The sequence below is a fragment of the Sciurus carolinensis genome, chromosome 18 (assembly GCF_902686445.1).
Source record: "Sciurus carolinensis chromosome 18, mSciCar1.2, whole genome shotgun sequence".
NCBI lineage: Eukaryota > Metazoa > Chordata > Mammalia > Rodentia > Sciuridae > Sciurus > Sciurus carolinensis.
In genome coordinates, this window is record NC_062230.1 from 26494469 (window position 1) to 26518292 (window position 23824).

The 23824-nt window shown below is 41.8% G+C and overlaps 1 protein-coding gene and 1 non-coding gene across 6 annotated transcripts in view; one reads left to right on the forward strand and one right to left on the reverse strand.

Moving 5' to 3' along the window:
• Window positions 1-23824, forward strand: part of Dnah3 (dynein axonemal heavy chain 3) — a 168662-nt gene that overhangs the window by 18516 nt on the left and 126322 nt on the right. For all 5 annotated transcript variants that reach the window (XM_047534211.1, XM_047534213.1, XM_047534215.1 and 2 more), the window contains exons 11-19: window positions 1334-1513; window positions 5973-6109; window positions 7965-8070; window positions 8259-8437; window positions 9186-9370; window positions 10537-10660; window positions 14904-15057; window positions 19247-19391; window positions 22468-22679. In XM_047534211.1, the coding sequence (XP_047390167.1) occupies window positions 1334-1513; window positions 5973-6109; window positions 7965-8070; window positions 8259-8437; window positions 9186-9370; window positions 10537-10660; window positions 14904-15057; window positions 19247-19391; window positions 22468-22679 (1422 nt within the window). The remainder of the gene's footprint in view (window positions 1-1333; window positions 1514-5972; window positions 6110-7964; window positions 8071-8258; window positions 8438-9185; window positions 9371-10536; window positions 10661-14903; window positions 15058-19246; window positions 19392-22467; window positions 22680-23824) is intronic.
• Window positions 4417-4488, reverse strand: Trnag-acc (transfer RNA glycine (anticodon ACC)). Its single transcript has one exon. It is a non-coding gene; the product is annotated as a tRNA-Gly (tRNA).

Here is a 23824-nt window from a genome sequence, read left to right on the forward strand (position 1 = left end):
GCTCTTACAGTAAGGTGGAGGGCACTTTTTGTCATCTCTGGTACAAGGAAGGAGTTAAAGAAGTTTTTTATCAACCCTCGGCTTGCTATTTAGGGACTGTTGTGTGTATCCATTGACCATAGTGACTTTGTTCTTTGAAAGGGGAACCCTCCAGAAACAAAAGGCTCTGTTGACCTAAGTAGTAACTTTCTTCATGAAACTGCTTCAGTGAAGTAAAAATAAAAATCTAAAGCACGAAGTCCTAGTTTTCAAAGCATGACAGAATTCCCTCAGTTGAGACACAGCGTAGGGATCAAGGAAGAGTCCTTTGGAACCATTACATATTTCACCTTACAAAGAGTAATAAAAATTAAAACTCTCCTGGTTATAAAAGGTTTAAGTTTTAAGTATATTTCCAAGTAAAGTGAATAATTGGCCTTTTGCTAATGAATATAGAAAACAATGCTGCTGACTTTTGACTGCAGTGTTAGCACTCAAAACTGGAGGATGACATTGTAGATGTTATTATAAGCATCTGCTTTGCCAAGCAAAAGAAACCCAGATGTGGAGAGAAATCTCATTCTGAAATTCTACACAAAGGAAATCGTAAAAGTTTCTGTGTCAGCACAAAAGGGAAATTTATTAGATGTTCAATAAATGTTCTACCTTAAATCTAGAAATCTCTAACTCTAATTACTGCACAAGTCCTTTACATCTCCCTAAGGAAAATTCATTAGGTACTCTAGTTCATGAAAGGTATCTACCTTTTGTAGAAAATTAGAAATATCTTTAAGTCTGTGTTTCTGTTCTAGGAAGACTGATGTTTTGAATGTCTGAAATAGGCACTCATAAGCACTGCCATTAGGGATGTACGGATAACTAATCATGCTTTTGGATTTAGTTAACTAATTTTTATTGATCATCTACTACATGCCAAATACTGTATTGGATATTTTGGAGGAGAGAGATGGATCAGACATAGATCCCACCCTTTAAGTTTAAAATTCTGCAAAAGATAAAAATAAAATCCCATGAAGTTCAGAAGTGGAGGAGATTTTATCCAGGGAGGGAGGCTTCCCAGAGCTGAATTTCGAAGGGTGGGAAGGATTGGTAAATTAGAGTACAGGAAACATTAAGCAAAATAAAAAATACTGAACAAGGGCTTTGGGGAGAGGGAAGGAGCAGGAGTTCAGGGTGGGTTAGGCTGTGCCCTGCCTGTGTTTTAAACATGCACAGTATGTGATATGGTTCACTTCCCTTTCTGGTGCTCAGCACTATGAAAGCACGACTTTCACTCCCTTGACTTTGGGAGGCCCAATCTGGTGACATTTGCCATACCTTATATTTCCTGAAGGATGGAAATGACTTTGAGGAGCCCTACAAAGAGATGGATTTCTTCATACCCCAGCTAATTATGATCAAACTTGAAGTCCAAGAACCCATTATTGTATTTAATCCATCTTTTGATGCCTGCTGGGAATTGATAAAGAATTCTTTCTTGGAAATTATTAAGAACTCTGATGGGATCCCCAAGGTATAGTATTTATTCACTTAATCACTCATTCGTATCTTTACTCACCTTTTGAATAAAATATGTTTTAAGTGGTTGATTGTATAAGACATAGGGGGTGTGATATTCAGTTGGGAAGTTTTATTTTGGGAGTAGATCCTGAATATGCCCCCAGAAAGATTATGTGGGCCATAAAGAAAGGTCAGTGCAGCCCAGGATTGTGCTTCTAGCAAGGGCATTAAGAGTTGTTTTTGAGAGAGTATGGTCCCTTCATGATGTCAACTTCCAAGGAGCAGATGTGTCTGCTGCCATATCCAACTTGGGCTAAAAATTCATTATGGATTGGTTGCCATGAACTTGCCAGGAATATTTGTAAAACTGGATCTGATTTCATTTTGAAGTTCTGTTGGTTTGTTTCTTTGCCATGTAGGCTTCCAGAGACAAAGCTTCCCTTCCTGGCCCAAGTACTTTCCTGTTTACTTCCCAGGGTGGAATTGCTACTCAGAAACAGACACTTAAGAGCAAAGCTTTGCTATTAGACAGGATCATCCGCATTGTTTAACACCCATCTAATTCCCTCCAGGTGTTTGGTGTGATGAGAGACCCAGCGTCCCATCCCATATGGGGAGGGAGCTGTAGATTCTTGTTTTCTCTTTCTTTCTCATTCTCTCTAGAATATATGCTTGTACACTTTTGAGTTCTCCTCTCTTGATAATCCTGTACACAGAGAGTTCTAAGAAATCAAGATCAGAGAAGAGGTTTCTAGGGAAGCCTGTGAAGCTGAAGGTTCCAGTTGATTGCAGCAGAGGTCTCTGCATTTGGAGTTTTGATCTCAACCAAGCATGGTGAACATGAGAATTGGGTGTGTACAGGGGGTGAAGGAGGGCAGCTTGCCTGTCACCAGTATTCCTAGGAAGGAAATGAAAGAAAAGACTCTGATTTGAAGGGATAAGTGTGGAGATTGGGACCAGATAAGAACACACCACTCAAGGCCTCCTTCACTGCTGTTGATCAGCAACATCTGCAAGCAGCTAAGATAGGAGAGCCGGCAACTGGGCGGCAGCTGCTGCAGATGGTCCAGCAGAGGCTGGTGCTATCCAGACTTAGTGGACTGTAATGGCAAGAAGACATCCTCACAGGTGACAATTTGTGCCAGGTTTTGGAAGCTGTTCCACCAGACTAGGAGAAAAAAAGCACAGGGTCTCTGAGTTCTCCATGGAATGAGGCCCATAGCACGGGCTCCCTCCCCGGGTGTCTCGGGCTATTCTAATCAACAGTGAAAAATCAAATTGTAGTTTCTTAGGTTGAGTCTCTACAAAATATATCTGAGAACAGCAGCGAGTTGGCAGTTCCCCCATTCCCTACCTGTCTTGCCTTATCTACAATTAAACATAAGTTTTCGGTTGGGAGACAGAAAATTCAGTAAGAAACTTTTGGAAATAAGGTAAATAGCATTCAAGGTGCAGAACGGAGGCCTGTTTGGGAAAGTTACTAAAGAAAGCAAAAGTAAATATTAGAGGCTGTTCGTCTCAGCAGTGTGACTGAGGGAAACAGGATGCTCTCTAATCCTGACTGGTGCAGAAAAGAAGTGAATGAGGCAGAAATAAAGGGAAGCTGGGTGAAGTAAGGGAAGGGTTTTATAAAACTAAAAATGCAAGGAGGAGAATTTAAATCAGCGTTAACTGTCATGTTGCCGCATTACTTTCGTGGTGAGGAAAAATGTATACGTGACTATGAAGAGGAGCCAAAGGTCAGTCTGTCTCCTAAAAGGCAAGCCCTCTCCCTCAATGTGCCAGGGAACGCCAAGTCAGAGAAGTGCCTGGACAGGTCCGTGGAAGCACTGGGAACCATGTCAAGACCAGGGAGTCCAAGATCAGAGAGCCAGGGAGGGGAACAGAAAGAAAGCCGCAGTTAATTACCTGGAAAGGACAGGATTGCTCGTTTCCGTTTCCCAGACTGCTCTCTAGGGCATGGGAGAACTGCCACTTTGAAAGGCAACAAGAGGTTGGGCCCAGTGGCACAAGCCTGTAATCCCAGAGGCTCGGGAGGCTGAGGCAGGAGGATTGCAAGTTCAAAGCCAGTCTCAGCAAGTTAGCAAGACCTTGTCTCAAAATAGAAAATTAAAAGGGCTGGGAATGTGACTCAGTGGTTGAGAGTCTCTGAGTTCCATCCCCAGGACCAAAAGCAACAACAAGAGGCAACAAGAGATATTTCTTCATTTTTGGATTGAAGGACTTCTTTCCCTGAGGTGATCAAGGTCCTGGGTTCAATCCCCAACACTAAAAAAAAAATTTAAAAAAAGAAAGGAAGAATGCAGATCTTTGACTCCTTTGGCTAATCCTGGTTTTTAAACCATGCAGTGGAGGTCAGCAATCTCTCACGGGATCTGTTGCATGGCCATGGTACCAGTTGTGCTGCCCCAGACCTTTTACCCATGCTGTAGACCAATGCCAGTTTCTCCATCTTCTTGTTTTCAGCCAAGGTCTGCAAAGATGGCCACAGCAAGAAAAGTTGTACCTGGACTGTTAAAAACCTTTAGATTGCATATGGTTTTCCAGTTTTCCCAGCACCATTTATTGAAGAGGCTATCTTTTCTCCATTGCATATTTTTGGCACCTTTGTCTAGTATGAGAAAATTGTATTTATTTGGGTTTGTGTCCATGTCCTCTATTCTGTACCATTGATCTACCTGTCTATTTTTGGTACCAATACCTTGCCGTTTTTGTTACTATTGCTTTGTAATAGAGTTGAAGATCTGGTATTGCAATACCCCCTGCTTCGCTCTTTCTACTGAGGATTGCTTTAGCTATTCTGGGTTTTTTATTCTTCCAGATGAATTTCATAATTGCTTGCTCTATTTCTGTAAGGTACATCATTGTTGCATTTGTTTCCCCCCCTGTCTAAACCAATGCACTTTTTTTTTTCTTTTGCAATGCTGGGGATTGAACCCAGGGCCTGTGCATGGTAGGCAAGTGCTCTACCACTGAGCCACATCCCCAACCCCATAAACCAATACAGTCTTATCAAAGGCATATAATTTATAAGACATGTATCTTACAGAAGCACTCTGAAGATCTTTCTTGGGGCCAATCGCTAAAAAACTTCCTTAGCAGAGAAGCAGTAGGAGGCAGTGGGTCCCTAGCAGGGACTTTTCAGCCCATGGGAATCATTAAAATGAGAGTAATCTTAGAGACACGCATGTGCCATTAGGAAGTTGGATTCATAGTGTTCAGGATTGACACTCACTGCCTTATAATCACAAAGTCATAGGTTTTCCCATCCCCTGAGATAAGAAGATAATCTAGTCTACTCCTTTTTAAAGTCATTTACTTAAGAACATTTACTCTACTGATGCTAGAATTAGAACCCACGTCTGCAGTAGTTTTTATTAGAGAATAAAAATGAGTAGTGGGGGAAGAGGGGCACACCACTACAATAATCATTTTTTATTGAGCACCTACTAAGTGCCAAACTCTTGCTAGGCCATGGGGATACAATAGTGAAGAAGTCAAATACGATCCAGGTCCTCATGGTATTTATATTCTAGGGAATACCTTGAACAGCTCATTACAAATTCATTTAATTGCAATTGTGATGAGTGCCAAGCAGAAAAAGTTCAGAAGGTAAACTTAGAGAGAAAGCCAAGATCCACTGGGGGCCCAGGAGGACTCTCTAAAGACATGAGACTTGAAAGGAGCAGGGAGCCGAAAGAGGAGTAATCCAATCATAAAGCTATAGACAAGTCAGTGGAATAGAAGAAGGAGATCAAGAGGGGAGAGGAGAGGGATGGCAAAGGGGAGGAAATGCAGAATGAATCTAGCAAAATCTGGATAAACAAAATTTGACCATATTATAGATTATTATTCAGCCATAAAAGGGAATGTAGTACTAATGCAAGCTTCAACGTACGTAAACATTGAAAACATGTTTAATGAAAGGAATTCCACCTTTATGTGTATGTAAAAAGCACCTATCAAAAATGAATAGCAGCTGGGGTTGTCTCTCAGTGGTAGAGCGCTTGCCTAGCCCATGTGAGGCCCTGGGTTCGATCCTCAGCACCACATAAAAGTAAATAAAATAAAGGTCCTTCAACAACTAAAAAAAAAGAAAAAAAATAGTGAAAGGAAGATCAGTAGAGCAGCAGAAGAATGGGAAGATGGGTGAAAGGAGGGAAGGGTGGGGGAATGGGAACTGAAATGGAGTAAATCAAATTCCCCCATGTGTGACTTTGTCAAAATGAACCCAACTACTATGTATAACTATAATGTTCTCATAGGGGGCGGGTGGGGGATGGAGTGATCCAGGCAAGAAGAGAAGAGAGAATAGAGGTAGAGGGAACAGAAGGGTGGTTCCTGTACCACCCGAGAGGAAACAGAAGGAAAATGAGCTGGTTTCCCCGAAACTAGTCCATTGCTAGAGATCTTGCATTTGGGTATTGTGTCTCTTCTCATGCCTTGACATCCAAAAGTGCTTTCTGCTCTAGGTGGAATCTGTCCTGTTCCCAGAGTTGAAAGGATATAACCTGATCCTTGGAACTGTTGACAGTAAAGAAAAACTTGTTTCTGATTTTGTGGATCAAACGTTTGAGGTATTTCAGAAAAATCAAGTTGGCCCTCACAAGTAAGTTGGTTTAGCTATAACTTTACTACTCAGTCTTTTGGTGTTGGTTAACTGTCAAGAAATAAGCAATTCCTGTTTCCGCAAATCTGAAACACGTACATAGTATGACTTGCCAGTACTTATGTAGGTATTACTGTTTACCCCCATTTTACCGATGGGGAAACTGTAACTTTCCTGATGTTACACCAGAAGTAAATAGGAGTGCCAGAATTTGAATTCAGTTGTAGATCCATCTCCATTATCTGAAAGTCATGGGACCAGATGGATTTTGGCATTAAAAAATTTCTGGATTTTAGAGAAGTCATCTATCATATATTAGTGGCAGCTTCTGTAAGGTCTAGGGCAATATATTCATGTTTCTGCTGTAAAACCTGCAAATATTCACATCAGTAACCTCACATTAATTCAAGCCAGCTTTTGCCACCAAATGAGTGTTGATACAACTTTGTTTTCTCAGATCTTTTTGGAAGTGGGAATTGAAGGAGAGGGCCCGAGGAACAGTTATCTGAATCCTGTCATTGTCACACTGTAGAACACCTCACAGCTGCATATGGGGAAGTGACTATTTTAGGGTGATCACTTCCAAACTGAGATTCCTTAAGAGTAAAAGGAGGGTTATTAACACCATGGGACAGTGGGTATAAACTTTGTCTCAGGCAAGCAAGGACATCTGATTCCCTTAACCAAGGTTTCTTGACTGTACTCTATTGAATTTTTCAATGGGACAATTCTGTATCATGGGAGGCTGTTCTTCATGTGGTTAGATGCTCAGCAGAATCCCCAGCTGCTACCTGCTAAATGTCAACCCCAAGTGCCTCCAGACATGGCCAGATATCCCCAGCAGGCCAAAATCACCTCCATTGGAGAACAAGTACTAACCTAAACTGAAAACCATGGTCTTGGAATTGGAAGCCCTGCCCTCAGGAATTTAAGTGGAGATTTTTATTTGAAACACCTGTTTTCTCTGTTCATGGAAACTTATATGTACACTTTGTCTTTCTGGAATGACAGCTTCATGGGCTTCTCTCTGCATCTCAGTTTCAAAGTTTCCGATGTGTTCTCCAACACTTGGAAACCTGTGGGCTCCACCGAATTCTGCTCACTGAGTATCACCTTGATTTTAATTCAAACTTATTTCAAAATAGACCATCCCAAATATATCTGTCAATTTTGGGAAAATCTGTTCAGCCACTTCTCTAGGGTGAAAACAAATTTTTTTTTATTTAATACACTTGAGGTTAATTGACTCCAAATTTTCTTCTTAAAATTAGACATAGAATTTTGGAACTGGAAGGATGGATGGGAACTAATATTTATTGTACATTCACTGTAAGCATAGTATTAATTGCTATATATACATATACACAATTGCATATATATGCATAAGTATATATGTGTGTATATTTAGAGTTAAGATTTATGACAATCCAGGGCCTGGGGTTGTGTCTCGGTGATGGAGCACTGGCCTAGCATGTGTGAGGCACTGGGTTTGATTCTCAGCACCACATATAAATAAGTAAATAAATTAAAGGTCCATCAAGAACTAATAAAGAAATTTAAAAAAAAATTTATGACAATCCTCTAAGGTATGAATTATCATTTCCCCTTAAAATTGAAAACACCGATTTTTGAAAACCCCAAATATCTAAGTTCATGCAGCAAGAAAGTGACAAATTGAAAGTCAAAATTCAGAATTCCCAGTTTGAGGTACCCTTTGCCACATTACATTTCACTTTCCTGGTTTGGATTCTTTTTTTTTTTTTTAATGCTATTGTCTGTTTTGATGGTCACTCTGACTCTTCTGATTTGTTGACCTGTATTTGTGTTCTTGATTTTATGTTCTTCAACATGGAAGATATTTAAATGTATACAAAAAGTACGATGACTTATTGGATAACACGGCAGAGCAAAACATCACTGCTTTCCTGAAAGAAAATCATGATATTGATGATTTCGTGACGGTAGGAGACTCCTGTTGATATTTCACACCCTGGTGGTATGTGCTACAGTCAATCCACAGAGTAGTCATTGTGTTTCATTAGGGTATATAATTCTCAGTATTGAACTGGTGTTTGCCGTGGAGGAGGCTGGGGCAAATGGATGGAAGCTCAAAGTCAAATCAAGCTACTGAATGTGCTCCTTTCTGCAGAGTATCAATGGCATAAAAAAGCGGAGAAATGAAATCGCATCTATGCACATTACCGTGCCTTTAGCCATGTTCTGCCTTGACACCATGTTCCTCAATTATGATCTCTGCGAGCGAGCCCAAAATCTCAAAGACCGTTTGATTCAATATCAAGTGGATGTAAATCGGGACACCAATAGCAGGTATCATCATTCTGTGTAATTAGCAATAATGTTTGACACTAACCAGAGAATCAAAGTGACCAGAACTTGCGCCTTCTGGCAATGACCAGACTGAAGTTCTAGTTCAAGATTTTTTTCTGCCCCGGAGTAAGAATGATAGGGAATTCAGGTCCATTACATAAGAATAAACTTGCTGGTGTACTGATAAGATGGTGATTATGATTAATTTGGTGCTCCATTTACCATAAAATGTGAGGAGAGTTGTTGGTAGTGTTGATATTCTTACTCTTTTGCTCTGCCCATGAGAGTTGGTATGGTTTATTCATTCAGACTATGAGCTTTATAGTCAATGAACCAAAATTTAGATCTTCGCTCTGATACCTAGCAACTGTTTTGCCTGGGGAAAAGTTACTCAGACTCACTTTCTTCCATCACCAAATGTAGATAGTAATAGTACGTATCTTTTGTAATTGTAAGTTTTAAATGATTAACATATGTAAATGGTTAGAATGGGGCATGGTACCTTGGAAGAGCTTAATACCTGTCATTACGTGGCACCATTACTATTGTGACCATCCCTGGGATGTGGTGTGCACATGAGTATCATCTGGCAAGGGTTCATAGGCAGAGAAAACTTGGTAAACCATGTTGTGGTCTTCTCAATAAGGTTTATGTCTTTAGCACGATGGGTCTCGTAAGAAGACATTTTTGATGATGATGATGATGGTGATGATGACAGTGATGATGGCAGCCATTTCTTTCTCTGCAGCATTTGTAATCAGTACAACACCATTGCCGACAGAGTCAGTGAGATTCCTGCCAACACTAAGGAGCTGGTGCTTCTCATTGAATTCTTAAAGAAATCCAGCGATGTCACTGTGTTCAAACTCAGGAGACAACTTAGAGATGCAAGTGAGCGGCTGGAGTTCCTGATGGACTATGCAGACTTGCCCCGTGAGTCCATGCCATGCGTGCCTACCTGCTTATTTTATTTTCATATGTATGTAGAAGATCAAATAAATTTCTATTTTTAGGAATAAGAAGTTGGTGGGGAAAGGGATGTAGGAATCCTACCACTAAATATTAGAAGGGCTACTTTTCAGCTGCCCCGATGAGGTGGAAGCACTGATTCCATACTCCTCCTCACAGGGATTTGAATCACACAAAGGGAATCTTCTTAGACAAAAGGAAAATGCATCTAGAGACTCTAGCTCTTAGATGCCTGTCTTGGGCATCTTGTGTCTGATATTTCTGGAAATGTCACTTCCAAATGCAGAATCCTTGCTTTTCTATAACCTTAATACAGTCCCATCTTTGAGGGAGGACCAGGTTACTTTCCTTCATGCTCCTGCATATCCGAAAAGGAAAGAAAGGTTCAAAGCCCTCTAAAGACTTCTTGGGTCAAGTTGGAGTTCTGAAGTAAGGTTGGAACCCTGAAGCAAAAGTTAGAATGATCTCCACAAGCCACTTTCCATCTGAGAACACCTGTGTGTTATCTGGTGTTCATAGTGTGTGTGTATTGGGGATGGTGTTGATGTGAGGGCAAGATGGGTGTGGAAGTGGAAAGGGGTTCCCTAGCCCTCCATGCATACGTTTATGAGCTGTGCCCTGGACACTGGACTCTCTCATTGTCTCTGCCTCTGAAAGTCATAAGGAAACCCAGTGCATTTAATTTGACCAGAGCCACGGTGGCAGGGCATCTGCCTTTGATACCATTACAGCCATTTAACCAAAGGGAAATAAGCTCAGATGAAGTAAGATGGTTCGAAATGTGGAACCAGAACTTAAGTCCAGGTTTCTGACTACTCAGCAATAAAACAGAGTCGTTAGAACATAGACTTGGGGATTGTTAGACAAATTCTACTCTGTCATCTAGCAGTGTAACCTTGACTGCTTGGTTTAACCACTTTGTCTCTTATCTGTAAAAAATGAAGATGATAATACTATCTACCTTCTAGCCTGGCCCTAGTAAGGACTCAGGACGTGTTGGCATCATTCATCCAGAGTGGGTCCATTCGTTCATGGCCACCCTCCACCCGTTTTGGCTGACCCTTTGGCTTGCTGAACTAATTCTCCCCGTGCTGAGCAGTGTCCTAGAGCAGACTGTCTTTGTTTTGCAGAAGAGGACATCAAATTGAACAGCACTCTGTTCCTCTGGCCAGATCAGATTGAAGATATCTTTGAAAACAGCCGAAACCTGCTCCTTAACAAGAGAGATCAGGCAGAAATGGACTTGATCAAAAGGTACAGGGAGAGTTTGGGGTTGTTTTGGAAGTGAGGTTCCTAACACCTCCTGCAGGTTCCTGGCGCTGCCTGGATGTGCCACTCCTCTGCAGTGCTTGGGTGAAGACAGGATAGTTGGTGGAGAAGGAATTTCCTTTTGTTTCCCACTGAGGGTTCTTCTCTTTAATCTTGCTTCCCTGTAGTAACCCCTGCCAATGTCTTTCCTCCTGTCTTGAATCATTGGGATTTGGCAGAGCAGAGAGAAACAGGCAAAAATAGTGACACGTAATAACAGCCTCCACCATAGCAATAGCAGAAGTGTCAGCCTCGCGTTGGAGGCCACAGATCTGTGCGCTGTCAAGACAGGGAACATAAAGGCATGGCAGGGGGGCTGAGAAACTGACTGTTTTGCAGCTGATCTTGTCCAGGGCTAATGTGGCTGTAATCGTTTTTCATCCATTATGTGTCCATGGGAATTTATTATGGATCTTTACTATGTGGACTCTATTCTAGACATGCATGTGTTTGGTCATTAAATGAAGACTTTAATCCAGTGACAGAGAAAAGTGTCAAGTGAAGGGGGTCAAGTGTTATGTGGAGGATAGACACACACACACACAGAGACACACACAGACGCACACACAGACGCACACACACACACACACACACACCAGCTTGTGACACTTGGACCATGAACTACAGATTCATATGGATTACCCTGTCTTCTTCACACATGATACTTGCACTCCCCAACTTCAGGTGCTATGATCCCCGCGGATACTTTCAAGAAAGGAAAAGGGTGGATAAAAGTAGACTTCAGGCTGGGGGTATAGCTCAATGAAAGAGTGCTTGTGTAGCATGTGTGAGGCCTGGGGTTTAGTCCCCAACACTGAGAGAGAGAGAGAGACAGACAGACAGACAGACAGACACTTTTACACAGAATGGGAGTTTGGGCTGAGGGGTGAACCCATTCAGCTCCTACCTTGAAAAGAAGACTGCTCCCCAGGGTGTGTAAAAGGAAAGCTTCCTTTGTTTTGTTTTGTTTTTCTGCTACAACCTTCTACTTACCTCCTGACCTGAATGAATACTGTCTACAGAGCCTGGGACTTAGCCTGATGAATGGAGGGATATATTTTCAATTCATAGATCATGTCCCAATGCAGTTGTAGATCTGCAGCAAATCTGAGCGGAGTACAAAGGGTTCCCATGTTATGTCCCCACACCTGCTCCCTTGCACGGCCATCCCTGTGGAAAACTGACTGTTATGCCTAACCAGAAAGCAAAACTGTTTTCTGTTAGTTAGATAAATGCACAGAAGCAAGTTTCATCATCTCTCTGAGCCTCAGTGTCCCTCATCTGGAGAGTGGGATGACATTACAGCAGAACATTGTGCTTAAGGATGAGATGAGATGAGCTGAGAGTGTACCGGTCAGTATCTAGTGCACAGTGGGCATTTCAAAACCGTCAGCTTCCCCCTCACCTCTAACCAGGACCCCTTGGGTGAAGAATGCCTTTAGCTTCCAGACTTGCTGCCTCGCAGGTGCACTTTAGAATGGAGTACTCAGAGGCGGTCAGTGCTGTTGAACTTCAGAGGACTGAGGATGGGCCCTGGGAAGAGGGGGAGCAGCTGTCACTTCCAGTGAGGGCAGAAGAGCCCTGGGCTTCTCCTTTTTGAGGGCTCTCAGCCTGATCCCGGCACCTGGTTCCCGGGCTCAGCAGCAGAGGCCACGGAGGAGCCGTCCAGAAGAGGCGCGTCAGGGCCACCCTGGCTCAGCCCTCCCCTTGCTGAACCTTAGACATCCATCCTGTCCGTCATTGTGCGTTAATCCTGAGGGGATCCTGGGAGGAGGCTGGAGTAATATTCATGTCTCATTTGTCTTCTATGAAAACAATCCCGTTGCCTTTCTAAGAAGCTTGACTGGCTTTCCCAACCCTCATTAACTTTTGGCTTCCGTGCTAGTTATTCTCCTTGAGCTGCCCCCTCCCCTCCCCGCTGTCCATTCTCCTTCCACTCTGTCTGAGAGGCTGACGTCCAGATTGTGGCCTCCAGTTCCCTCATCCCTGGGATCCAGGCCAGGCTCTGCCAATGGAGACTCCAACAGAGAGTGATTGAAGGCCCTTTTCTCCTCTCCCTCTCTGCCCAGCCCTGGGGCTCTGGGCGGCAATGCCAGCTGCTCTGTGGTCCCAGTTCTCCTTGTCCCCTCATGCCCAGGGGCCGTAAGGACTGGTCTCTAGCTGCCTACTATTTACTGTTTTGTTCTTTTAACCCTAACCAGTATCCCACCTCTGTAGAACATCAAAGATTATTCTATTTCCTGCCAGAATTCTGGCCCATCTCCCCCATCTTTAAATTTTTCCATTATCCTCCCTTGGACTCCCAAGTGGTCCCACAAGTACAACTCATTTACTCAACCTAATTTCCTGAGTGAATTATTGTATAGAATGTATATACAAGCACACACAATACATTTATATATATGTATTCCAATGGATGTACACATACATATGAATTCAAAAAATTCTAAGAAGAAATTATTTAATGATGTACATTAGTTATCTGTTGAGGCATATCAAAACACAACAAGTTAAGACAATTAAAAAATGGTTATCTCACAGAATCTGTGGGTTATAAATAAATCCCAGTGCAGCTTAACTGTGTACCTGTGGCTCAAGGTCCCTCATGGACTTGTAGTCAGGGTCTGAGCTGAGGCTGTGGCCTCATCCGAGGACTCAAATGGGGAGGACCTCGATCTGGGCCCACTCACAGGACGTTAGTAGGATTCAGTTGTTCATGAACTGTTGGCCAGACACCACCGTCTGTTCCTTGCCACGGGGCCTCTCCACAGGCTAGCTCACAGCACAGCAGCTGTTTTCTTTCAGAGCAAGAGAAAGAACGAGAATGCAAGATAGAAGCCAGTCTTTCTGTGAGCTCATTTTGGAAGTGACACCCCATCCCTTTTGCCATATTCTGTCTGTAAGAAGTGAGTTATTACCCAGGGTAAGAACACCAGGAGGTGGGGATCCTTAGGCTGCTTCCCACACAGTGCAATTAGAAATAAAACCCAAATCAAATCACTCAAATCACTTGAAAATAATTCTTATACTCTCAGGAGGGGGAGAGAACATTAAAACTGCCATAACAGAATTAAATATTTTAAAGATAATAGCCAAATTTATGGAGTGTCACTGAAGCTATTCTCAATGGCACATTCTCTTGTTTATTCAACGAATATTGATTGTTTGCTATGTGCCAGATACTCTGCCAAGTGCTGGAAATACATCAGGGAATTAAGGAGACAAATACTGTTTTTATAGATTTACATTCCAGTGAGTGAGAACAAACACTAGTGTAGTGATTATTGTGTAGCAGGCTCCATTCTGAGCATTTTGTGTTAGTTTACTATGAAGCAGATACTTTTTCTATCTCTGTTTTACATCTCTGAGGCACAGAGAGCTTAAGTGACTTGCCCAAGTCCACATAACTATTAAGTGGCAGTGTAAACATCTGAACCAAGCCTGTCTGGCTCCAGACCCTGTCCTTTAAGCACTGTATCCTTCTACCTGATTAGGAAAGGGGAGAAGCAAGTTTGAGACTGGCTCTGTTGATCATATGGATGACGTAGATGAATCCCTGTAAAACACCTCCTGCCCCCTGGCCACCCCAATCCCTCTAGCTGAAATAGCTCTCCCCAGATTGATCCACTAACCACTGGGTTTTTGTTTTCTTTAGAGTATTTGTCACTATCAGAAATATCTCATTTTGTTTTCATCCTATCTGTGGATCCATCCATCCCCCATCCATGTTTATCATCTAGGTCTCCCCCGATTAAAATGTGTTCCATGAGGGTAGAGAGCTTAATAACATGCTTCACTGATTTATTTGTGATGCTTAAGAGTAGTTCTGGAATGTATTCAGCACTCAGTAATAAATATCTAATAGCTGAGTGAATACGCAATAGGTATATACATCCACACAGCCACACATCCAACATACATTTTACATATATGAACTTACCTGTACAGGAAAACATCTGGAAATGTTTAATCACCAAGAGGCTCACAGCTGATCCATCTCTGGCAGGTGGAATCAATAGGTGGTTTAACTTATTTTTTTCTTCTTCATGCATTTTTAGATAAATAGAGAGGTAGAGAGAGAGAAAGAGAGAAGGGGGGATCCACAGATGCCAGATCAGCTTCTTCCCAGAGTGAGCAATGAACAATCGCAGAGCAGAGTTTTCCAGTGTCACCGGGCTTTTATTTTCAGGTGCTCAGAGTTTGAGTCAAAACTCGAAGGCTACAGCAAGGAACTGGAAGGCTTCAGGAAGCGGGAAGTGATGACTACAGAGGAAATGAAGAACAATGTTGAAAAGCTTCATGAGCTTTCAAAGAACTTGGATCAGGCGCTGGTGGAATTTGAGGTTTGGGATCCCGGAATGGGGACTTAGGACTCTGCTGATTCTGGTTCTTGGTTTTGTATTTTCCTAATAATATCTGTCAGGGGGATAGTATTGATTGATGGATTAACTGACTCGTTCTGTCATTGGTACTTTCAACCTTTTTCCACACCCCTACATTACGACATGAGCCACATATGTGAGCCACGTATGCACACAAAGAAGCAATTATAATGGGGTAACTGCTTACATGTATTCAGCTTTTATTATGCGCTCAGTGACTGCAGAGGGCTCCCACGTGTGATATCTCATTTAATGTCTGCAGCAAACTCCTGGGGCTTGTTTTCCCCCTTTATCCCTATTTAAAGTGGGAGAGCTAAAACTTGGAGATACTAAATAACTTTCCTCAGAAGAATAGCTGGTAAGTTTTTTGAAAAAATTTGTTCTAATTAGTTCTACAAGACAGTAGAATGCATTTTGACACATTGTACAGAAATGGAGCACAACTTCTCATTCCTCTGGCTGTACATGGTGCAGAGTCACACTGATAGTGTAATCACACATGTATATAGGGTCATAATGTCCATCTCATTCCACCATCCTTCTCACCCCCACACCCCCTCCCCTCCCCTCACTCCCCTCTGCCCAATCCAAAGTTCCTTCATTCTTCCCTACCCACCCCCCATTCTTGATTAGCATGTGCTTATTAGAGAAAACATTCAGCCTTTGGTTTTTGGGGTTTGGCTTATTTCGCTTAGCATAATTTTCTCTAGTTCCATCCATTTACCTGCAAATGCCATAATTTCATTCTTCTTTAAGTCTGAGTAATATTCCATTGTGTATATATCCATTCATCTGTTGAAGGACATCTAGGTTGATTCCATAGTTTTGCTATTGTGAATTGAGCTGCTATAAACATTGATGTGGCTGTGCTACTGTAGTATGCTAATTTTAAGTCTTTTGGGTATAAATTGAGGAGTGGGGATAGCTGGGTCAAATGGTGGTTCCATTCCAAGTTTTCTAAGGAATCTCCATACTGATTATACCAATTTGCAGTCCCACCAGCAATGTATGAGTATACCTTTTTCTCCACATCCTCACCAACATTTATTATTGCTTGTATTCTTGATATTTGCCAGTCTGACAGGAGTAAGATGAAATCTTAGTTTTGATTTGCATTTCTCTAACTGCTAGAGATGTTGAACATTTTTTTTCATATGTTTGTTGATTGATTGTATTTCTTCTGTGAATTATCTGTTCAAATTCTTATCTCATTTATTGATTGGATTATTTGCTTTTTTGGTGTTAAGTTTTTTGAGTTCTTTATATATCCTGGAGTTCTTTATATATCCTGGAGATTAGTGATGTATCTGAGGTGTGTGTGGTAGAGATTTTCTCCCAATCTGTAGGCTCTCTCTTCACATTATTGATTGTTTGCTGAGAAGCAGCTTTTTAGTTTGAATCTATCCATTTATTAATTCTTGATTTTTACTTCTTGTGCTTTAGGAGTCTTGTAAGGAAGTCAGGTCCTAAGCCAACATTTCTGTTAGGTACAAGGTCTCTGTCCTAGTGCCTAAATCTTTGATTCACTTTGAGTTGATTTTTGTGCAGGGTGAGAGATAGAAGTTTAATTTCATTTTGTTACATGTGGATTTCCAGTTTTCCCAGGACCATTTATTGAAGAGGCTTTTTTCTCCAATGTATGTTTTTGGTGTCTTTGTCTGATATGAGATAACCATATTTGTGTGGGTTTGTCTCTGTGTCTTTTATTCTGTTCCATTGGTCTATCTGTCTATTATGGTGCCAATACCATGCCTTTTTTTGTTATTATAGCTCTGTGGTATGGTTTTAGGTCTGGTATTGTGATGCCTCTTGCTTCACTTTTCCTGCTAAGGATTGCTTTGACTATTCTGGGTCTCTGATTTTTCCAGGTGAATTTCATGATTGCTTTTTCTAGTTCTAAGAATAATGTCATTGGGATTTTAATAAGAATTGTATTAAATCTGTATGTTTTTGGTTGTATGACCATTTTGTTTTTGTTTTGTTTTGTTTTGTTTTGGGGGGTACTGGGGATCGAACCCAGGGCCTTGTGCTTACAAGGCAAGCATTCTACTGTCTGAGCTATCTCCCCAGCCCCTGTATGATCATTTGGGCAATATTAATTCTGCCATTCAAATAGCTTGAGAAATATTTCCATCTTCAAAAATCATCTTCAATTTATTTCTTTAGTGTTCTGTAGTTTTCATTGTAGTAGTCTCTCACCTCTTTTGTTAGATTGAATCCCAAGGTTTTTTGTTTTTTTTTTTTTGAGGTTATAGTGAATGGGGTAGTTTTCCTAATTTCTCTTGCAGTGGACTCATCACTAACATGTAGAAATGCATTTGATTTATGGGTATTGATATTATATCCTGCTACTTTGCTGAATTCATTTATTAGTTCTAAAAGTTTTCTGGTAGAATTTTTTGGATCCTCTAAATATAGAATCATGTCATAGGCAAATAGTGATAGTTCAAGTTCTTTTCCTATTTGTATCCCTTTAATTTCTTTCATCTGTCTAATTACTCTGGCAAGATTTTCAAGGACTATGTTAAATATAAGTGGCGAGAGTCCCTTCCTTGTTCCAGGTTTTAGAGGGAATGCTGTCAATTTTTCTCCATTTAAAATGATGTTGGCCTTAGGCTTAGCATAGATAGCTTTTATAGTGTTGAGGTATGTTCCTACTATTCCTAGTTTTTCTAGTGTTTTTAACATGAAGAGGTGCTGTATTTTGTCAAATGCTTTTTCTGCACCTATTGAGATGATCTTGTGATTCTTGTTTTCAAGTCTATTGATGTGATGAATTATGTTTATTGATTTCTGTATATTGAACCAACCTTGCATCCCTGGGATGAACCCCACTTGATTATGGTGCACTATCTTTTTAATATGTTTTTGTATGAAATTTGCCAGAATTTTATTGAGAATTTTTGCATCTATGTTCATCAGGGATATTGGTCTAAAGTTTTCTTTCCTTGATGTCTTTGTCTGGTTTTGCTCTCAGAGTGATATTAGCCTCACAGAATGAGTTTGGAAGGGTTCCCTCCTTTTCTGTTTCATGGAATAATTTGAGGAGTATTGGTGTTAATTCTTCTTTGAAGGTTTGGTAGAACTTGGCTAAATCTGTCTGCTCCTGGACTTTTCTTGATTGGTAGCGTTTTGATGGCATCTTTTATTTCATTGCTTGAAATTGATCTGTTTCCATTGTGTATGTCCGCCTGATTCAGTTTGGGTAGATCATATGTCTCTAGAAATTAGTCAATGTCTTCAAGATTTTCTATTTTATTTGAGTATAAATTTTCAAATAGTTTCTGATTATCTTCTGTATTTCAGTAGTATCTGTTGTGATATTTCCTTTTTCATCACAAATTTTAGTAATTTGTTTTCTCTCTCTTCATTAGTATAGCTAAGGGTTTATCGATTTTATTTATTTTTTCAAAGAAGCAACTTTTCATTTTGTCAGTTTTTTTGAATTGTGTCTTTTCTTTCAATTTCATTGACTTCAGCTCTGATTTTAAATTATTTCCTCTTTTCTCCTGCTTTTGGTGTTGTTCTGTCCTTTTTCTAGTGCTTTGAGATGTAACGTTAGGTCATTTATTTGTTGACTGTTTATTCCTTTAATGAATGAGCTCGATGCAATGAACTTTCCTCTTAGTACTGCCTTCATAGTGTCCCAGAGATTTTGAGATGTGTATCAGTGTTCTCATTTAGCTGGTAAGTTTGTGTGTGTGTGTGTGTGTGTGTGTGTGTGTGTGGTGCTGGGGATTGAACCCAGGGCCTTGTGCATGTGAGCTATATCCCTAGCCCTAGCTGGTAAGTGTTTTTAACCCTTAAAGTTCTCTAAGGGAAATCCAACTGGGAAGGCCTGGAAACAGCCTTATAAACCACTAAAGCACATGTGGAAATCAGGAAAACTGAGACAGAACATGGTACATTGGAAACAAAGATGGATTAAGTAGCAAATTATCCTACAGTTTCCACCAACTGGATCTCAGCTGCCATGGAGGTAGCAGAGGGACCTTCTTGCTGGAGTCCGAATCTTAATTTCCTTTTACTTTCGAATGAGTGAGCATCTTCCTCCTCTGGGTTTTCAAGGTGATGAGAAATTTGCCCTTGAGGCTTTTAGGGTTCAGGAGCACCACCTCCCCAATAGACAGAGTCCCCTCTTGTCCTGCAGTTGATCAACAAAGAGGAAGAGCTGTTGGAAAAGGATAAGAGTACCTTCCCTCTTCTGCAAACCCTGATAACCAACAAAGTACCTTATGAGCAGCTGTGGGTGACGGCCTACGAGTTCAGCACGAAGTCCGAGGAATGGATGAATGGTATGCCCAGTTCTCAGTCTGCAGGGGCAGAACGGGGATGGGAAGGGGGGGCCCTTCCAAGCAGTTCTGATGCCAGGCACAGTGGTGCACGCCTGTAATCCCAGCGACTCAGAGGGCTGAGGCAGGAGGATGGCAAGTTTGAGGCCAGCCTGGGTAACTTAGTGAGACCCGGTATCCAAAAGTCAAAAGGACTGAGAATGTATCTCAGTGGTAAAGTGCCCTGGGTTCAATGCCTGTACAAACAAAGAAAGGAAAGGAAGAAGGAAACAAATAAACAACGTCTGTTTCTCATAGTCTGGCTGAACTTTTTATCAAATTCTGACACTCCAGATTAAAACAGCCATAGTCAACATTTTCTGAGTGATAACAAAGGAAAGTGGGGATCAAAGTGCCAGACCTGTTGCCAGAGCAAATAGGATGGGCAGTGCCCAGAGCCAGGGACCAGAGAGAGGCAGACGCAGGGAGGATGGGGTAGTAGTTCCTCTACGGTGCTGCTTCAGGAAGAGCCAGCGTGCCATCAGCCTCCGTAAGCCACCTTTTACTCTGGCCTCGAGTTAGGGCAGAATGGAGATGGTAGAATCGGTAAGACTTCATGATGGAGCCCGCACGGAGTAAGGGGCAGGGAGGAAGAGGGAAGAACCTAAGCTGACTTCCAGATTACTGGCTCGGGGAATTGGGTAGGCCTTGCCTCCGCAGAACAGAGAGGTGACAAATTTGTTGGGGGAAAATATACTTGAATACGTTGATTTCCACGTGTCTGCAAACATCCAAATGGAAATTGTTTGAGTCAGTTTTTTAGTTGCAGTGACCAAAAGACCTGACCAGAATGATTTTAAGGAGAAAAAGTTTACTTGGGGCTCATGGTTTCAAAGGTCTCAGTCCACAGATAGCTGACTCCATTCCTCAGGGCCTCAGGAGGGGTAGAACATCATGGCAGAAAGGTGTGGTAGAGAAAAGCAGCTCAAGACCTCACACCATGAAGAGAGAGAGAGAGAGAGAGAGAGAGAGAGAGAGAGAGACTCCATTCATTACATATAAAATATGTAACCCAAAGGCACACCCCCAATAACCCACCTCCTCCAGGCATACCCCACCTGCCTTCAGTTACCACTCAGTTAATCCCTATCAGGATTAATGCACCAATTGGGTTAAGGCTCTCTTAACCCTCTTAACACCTATAAACTCTTCTGTACACATGAGCTTTGGGGGACACCTAATATGTAAACCATAACAGAAATATTAATTAGTAGTTGAATATGTCAGTATGGACTTTAGGAGATGGGTTTGGATGGAGTGGTTTATAGAGGAGTAATTAAGGTGTAGATGATAATTAGAAGCATAGATGACATCACCTCTGGAGAATGTTTAAGAACAGAGGATAAAATTGGGGACGCTTAAGCTTATTTCTGATGCTTCAGTATTGCGAACACAACTGAAATGAACGTCTTTACTGCCAGTTTTCTGGATACCACTCTGAGGCTTTTCTTGGGATGAATTCCTGAAAGCGAAATGGCTAGATCAGAGGCTAGATTATGAAAATTGTTAAGATTTAAAAGAATACTTCAGTTACTATCTTCCAGAAAAGTTAGACATTTTAATTCATTCTTCTTCTTGTGTTTTTTAAGAGTACCCAACAAACCTGGTAAAGAATAGCTTTGAAAAAATTTTTTGTCAATTTGATATTTAAAATGATTATTTTTAAAAAAGTATTCTTTCTCTTATTTACATTGAAATGGAATGTTTATTGAGAAGTCGAATTTCTTGTTTTATAAACGTCCAGGAAAAGGGCTTCGGACTAAGAAATGCTATCTGCCCATAGCCTGATCGATTGCATAGAATCCAGGCACATCATGTCCTCTGTCCCTGACTCAGTGGAGCAGGAACAGTGGCCTGGTAAAATTACCTACTTCATTCATCCTACTGGTAAACTCACTGGCAATTCAGCCAGTCCCTCCCAACCAGAAGCTGCTCCTTCCTTTTGTAGGTGCTTTTCCTGTTCCAAACCAGCACCTACAGAGTTTCTAGTGTATGGATGGAACCCGCATGTCTTTTTCTTTTTTAAGTTTTAATTTTTGATCACTCAGCAAAAATGTTGAGTGGATGAAGCATGTTGAATGAACACAGCTACGTTTAGTATAGGCAATCTTGAAGGAAACATGGTTTTGAGTAAGTTAGCAGCATCACGATGGAAGAGTTAATGCTAATTTGAAATATCCAGGGGGACGGACACAGCAGTCTGCTAAGATTTTGGCTGACTCTGGAACCCAAGTGCTAAAGATTCCCTATAAGAGTAAAGAGGGAGAAGGAATTAATGCTGTGGAGCACTCTTTTTTTTTTTTTAAAGAAGTTGTCATTCTTTGTTTTATAAATAAATTCCAATCCCCAGCCCTTTTTTATATTTTCTTTAGAGTCAGATTCTCTCTGAGTTGCTTAGGGCTTCACTAAATTGCTGAGACTGGCTTTGAACTCATGATCCTCCTGCCTCAGCCTCTAGAGCTGTTGGGATTACAGGCACAAGCCACTGTGCCCGGCAGGTTGTCTCTTTACTACAGTTTTTCCTTAGGTAGCATCTATCTCATAAAAGTTTTAATGGGTAACTACTAAAAAATAAATAAATAAATAATTTGAAGTGTATATAGAACTTGCCAGAAGTACACAAAGGGCTCCCGTATCCCCATTCACCCACATTCCCTAAACCTTATTTCAAGCATGTTGGAACTCCTTTTAGTACTACTAGGAGAGCACTTAAAAATGGTAACAACTGCCCCCTAACTGTACATCTGTTATGTGCCAGGTGTGACGTGAGCCACTCATTTTGTCTTGTGTCCCTTTCCCAGTTATCCTCCACGGTGTCCATTATCACCCCTGCATTGCAGGCACTGCTTTCGAGGCCAAGACAAGTCCCTTAACAGGCCAAGTTAGCCTGGCTACCTTGAGGTTTCACCCCAGAGCCTGTGCTTGTTCCAACATCCTGTTGACTGGCTCAGTCCTAAGTTCAGGGACTTAAAGGTAGACCTAACCAACATCTACTCGATGGCCTGACCCTTCTTCCCTCACCCCGTCTTTTCTGTTCCAGGTCCCCTCTATCTACTGAATGCTGAGGAAATTGCAGAGGAGATAGGGAACATGTGGAGGACGACGTATAAGTTGATCAAAACCTTAGTCGATGTGCCTGCACCCAGGCGCTTAGCAGAGAATGTCAAGATAAAGATCGAAAAGTTCAAGCAGCACATTCCTATCCTCATCATTGCCTGCAACCCGGGGATGAAAGACAGGCACTGGCAGCAGGTTCATATCATGGCTCACCCCTCTGGCCCAGCCCTTGCCTAGTCCCGGTGACCCTTCGGGAGGCGGGAAACATGACTGAGTTGAGCTTCTCCTTGCTGAAAGGAGAATCTACTTGAGACCAAGTGGGTGGCGATGGTAGCCTTGGAAGAAAGGGAAGGGGTGGGATATGGAATGATCTTCCTGCCTCAGGATCAGGTTGAGCCTCCCTTAGGAACCTGTGCTGGTTCACTGAATATTAATCAAGCCAGGCCACAGAGGGTCTCCTTGTCTGCTTTACTAGAGGTCCTAAAGAGTAATAGAGTGTTAAATTACAGATGGTTTGTTCCTTGACATAGCATACGCAAAAAAGAAATGGTTTGATTCCTGCTCAGGCTGACTTTGGAGTGCAGTTTCATGGTCAAACAGCCCATCTTCAGAAATAATTTTGCACTCCTGTTTCAGCTCTTTGAGCCTATAAATGAGAATAATAAATATTCTTCCTAAAAATAGTTAGAATTTTTATAAGCAATCAAGTGTGAGGTTGATAAGTGTGGTGTGAGCATTAAGTGGAAAAAGAAAACTCACCCAATTTCTAAAATAATCACCACATTCAAGGGCTAGCAATGGCCTTGAAACGTGCTTCCCAGGGAATTGCTCCCTGTGGAGGTAGAGATGAGACTGACTTCCTGTGGCAGGACTTGACCGCAAATCCCCTCTCTCAGAATCATGGACATGGCCGAGGACCTTGTCTCTGGAGGAACCCAACCTGACAACACATGCATTACCTTTAGGAAGATGAACCCCTGAACCCAGTGGTTAGGAACGTTTTGGTCCCTTCAGGAGGTTCTTGATACATGAAAGGTTCAGGCTTCAATTTCTCTGAAGGCCTTGAGACTAAAGTCCTAAGAAAGGCATGAAAGAGGTCATCTGTGTGGACTCATGGCCTTGGAATGTCCCAGGAGGGGATCTGCAAAGGGTAGCTGCAAAGGATGCCACAGGGCTATCCTCTCCACCTCGCTGAGCTCGAACCTAGATCTGCATAGGGGTTATGGAAATGGGATGGACAGGTGGCCTGTTAGATGAGAGGGCATCATTGAAAGTGTCCTCATAGAGGACCTTTAAAGAACACTCTTGGGGTGGGAACCCCATTCCCTCCCACTTGGTAC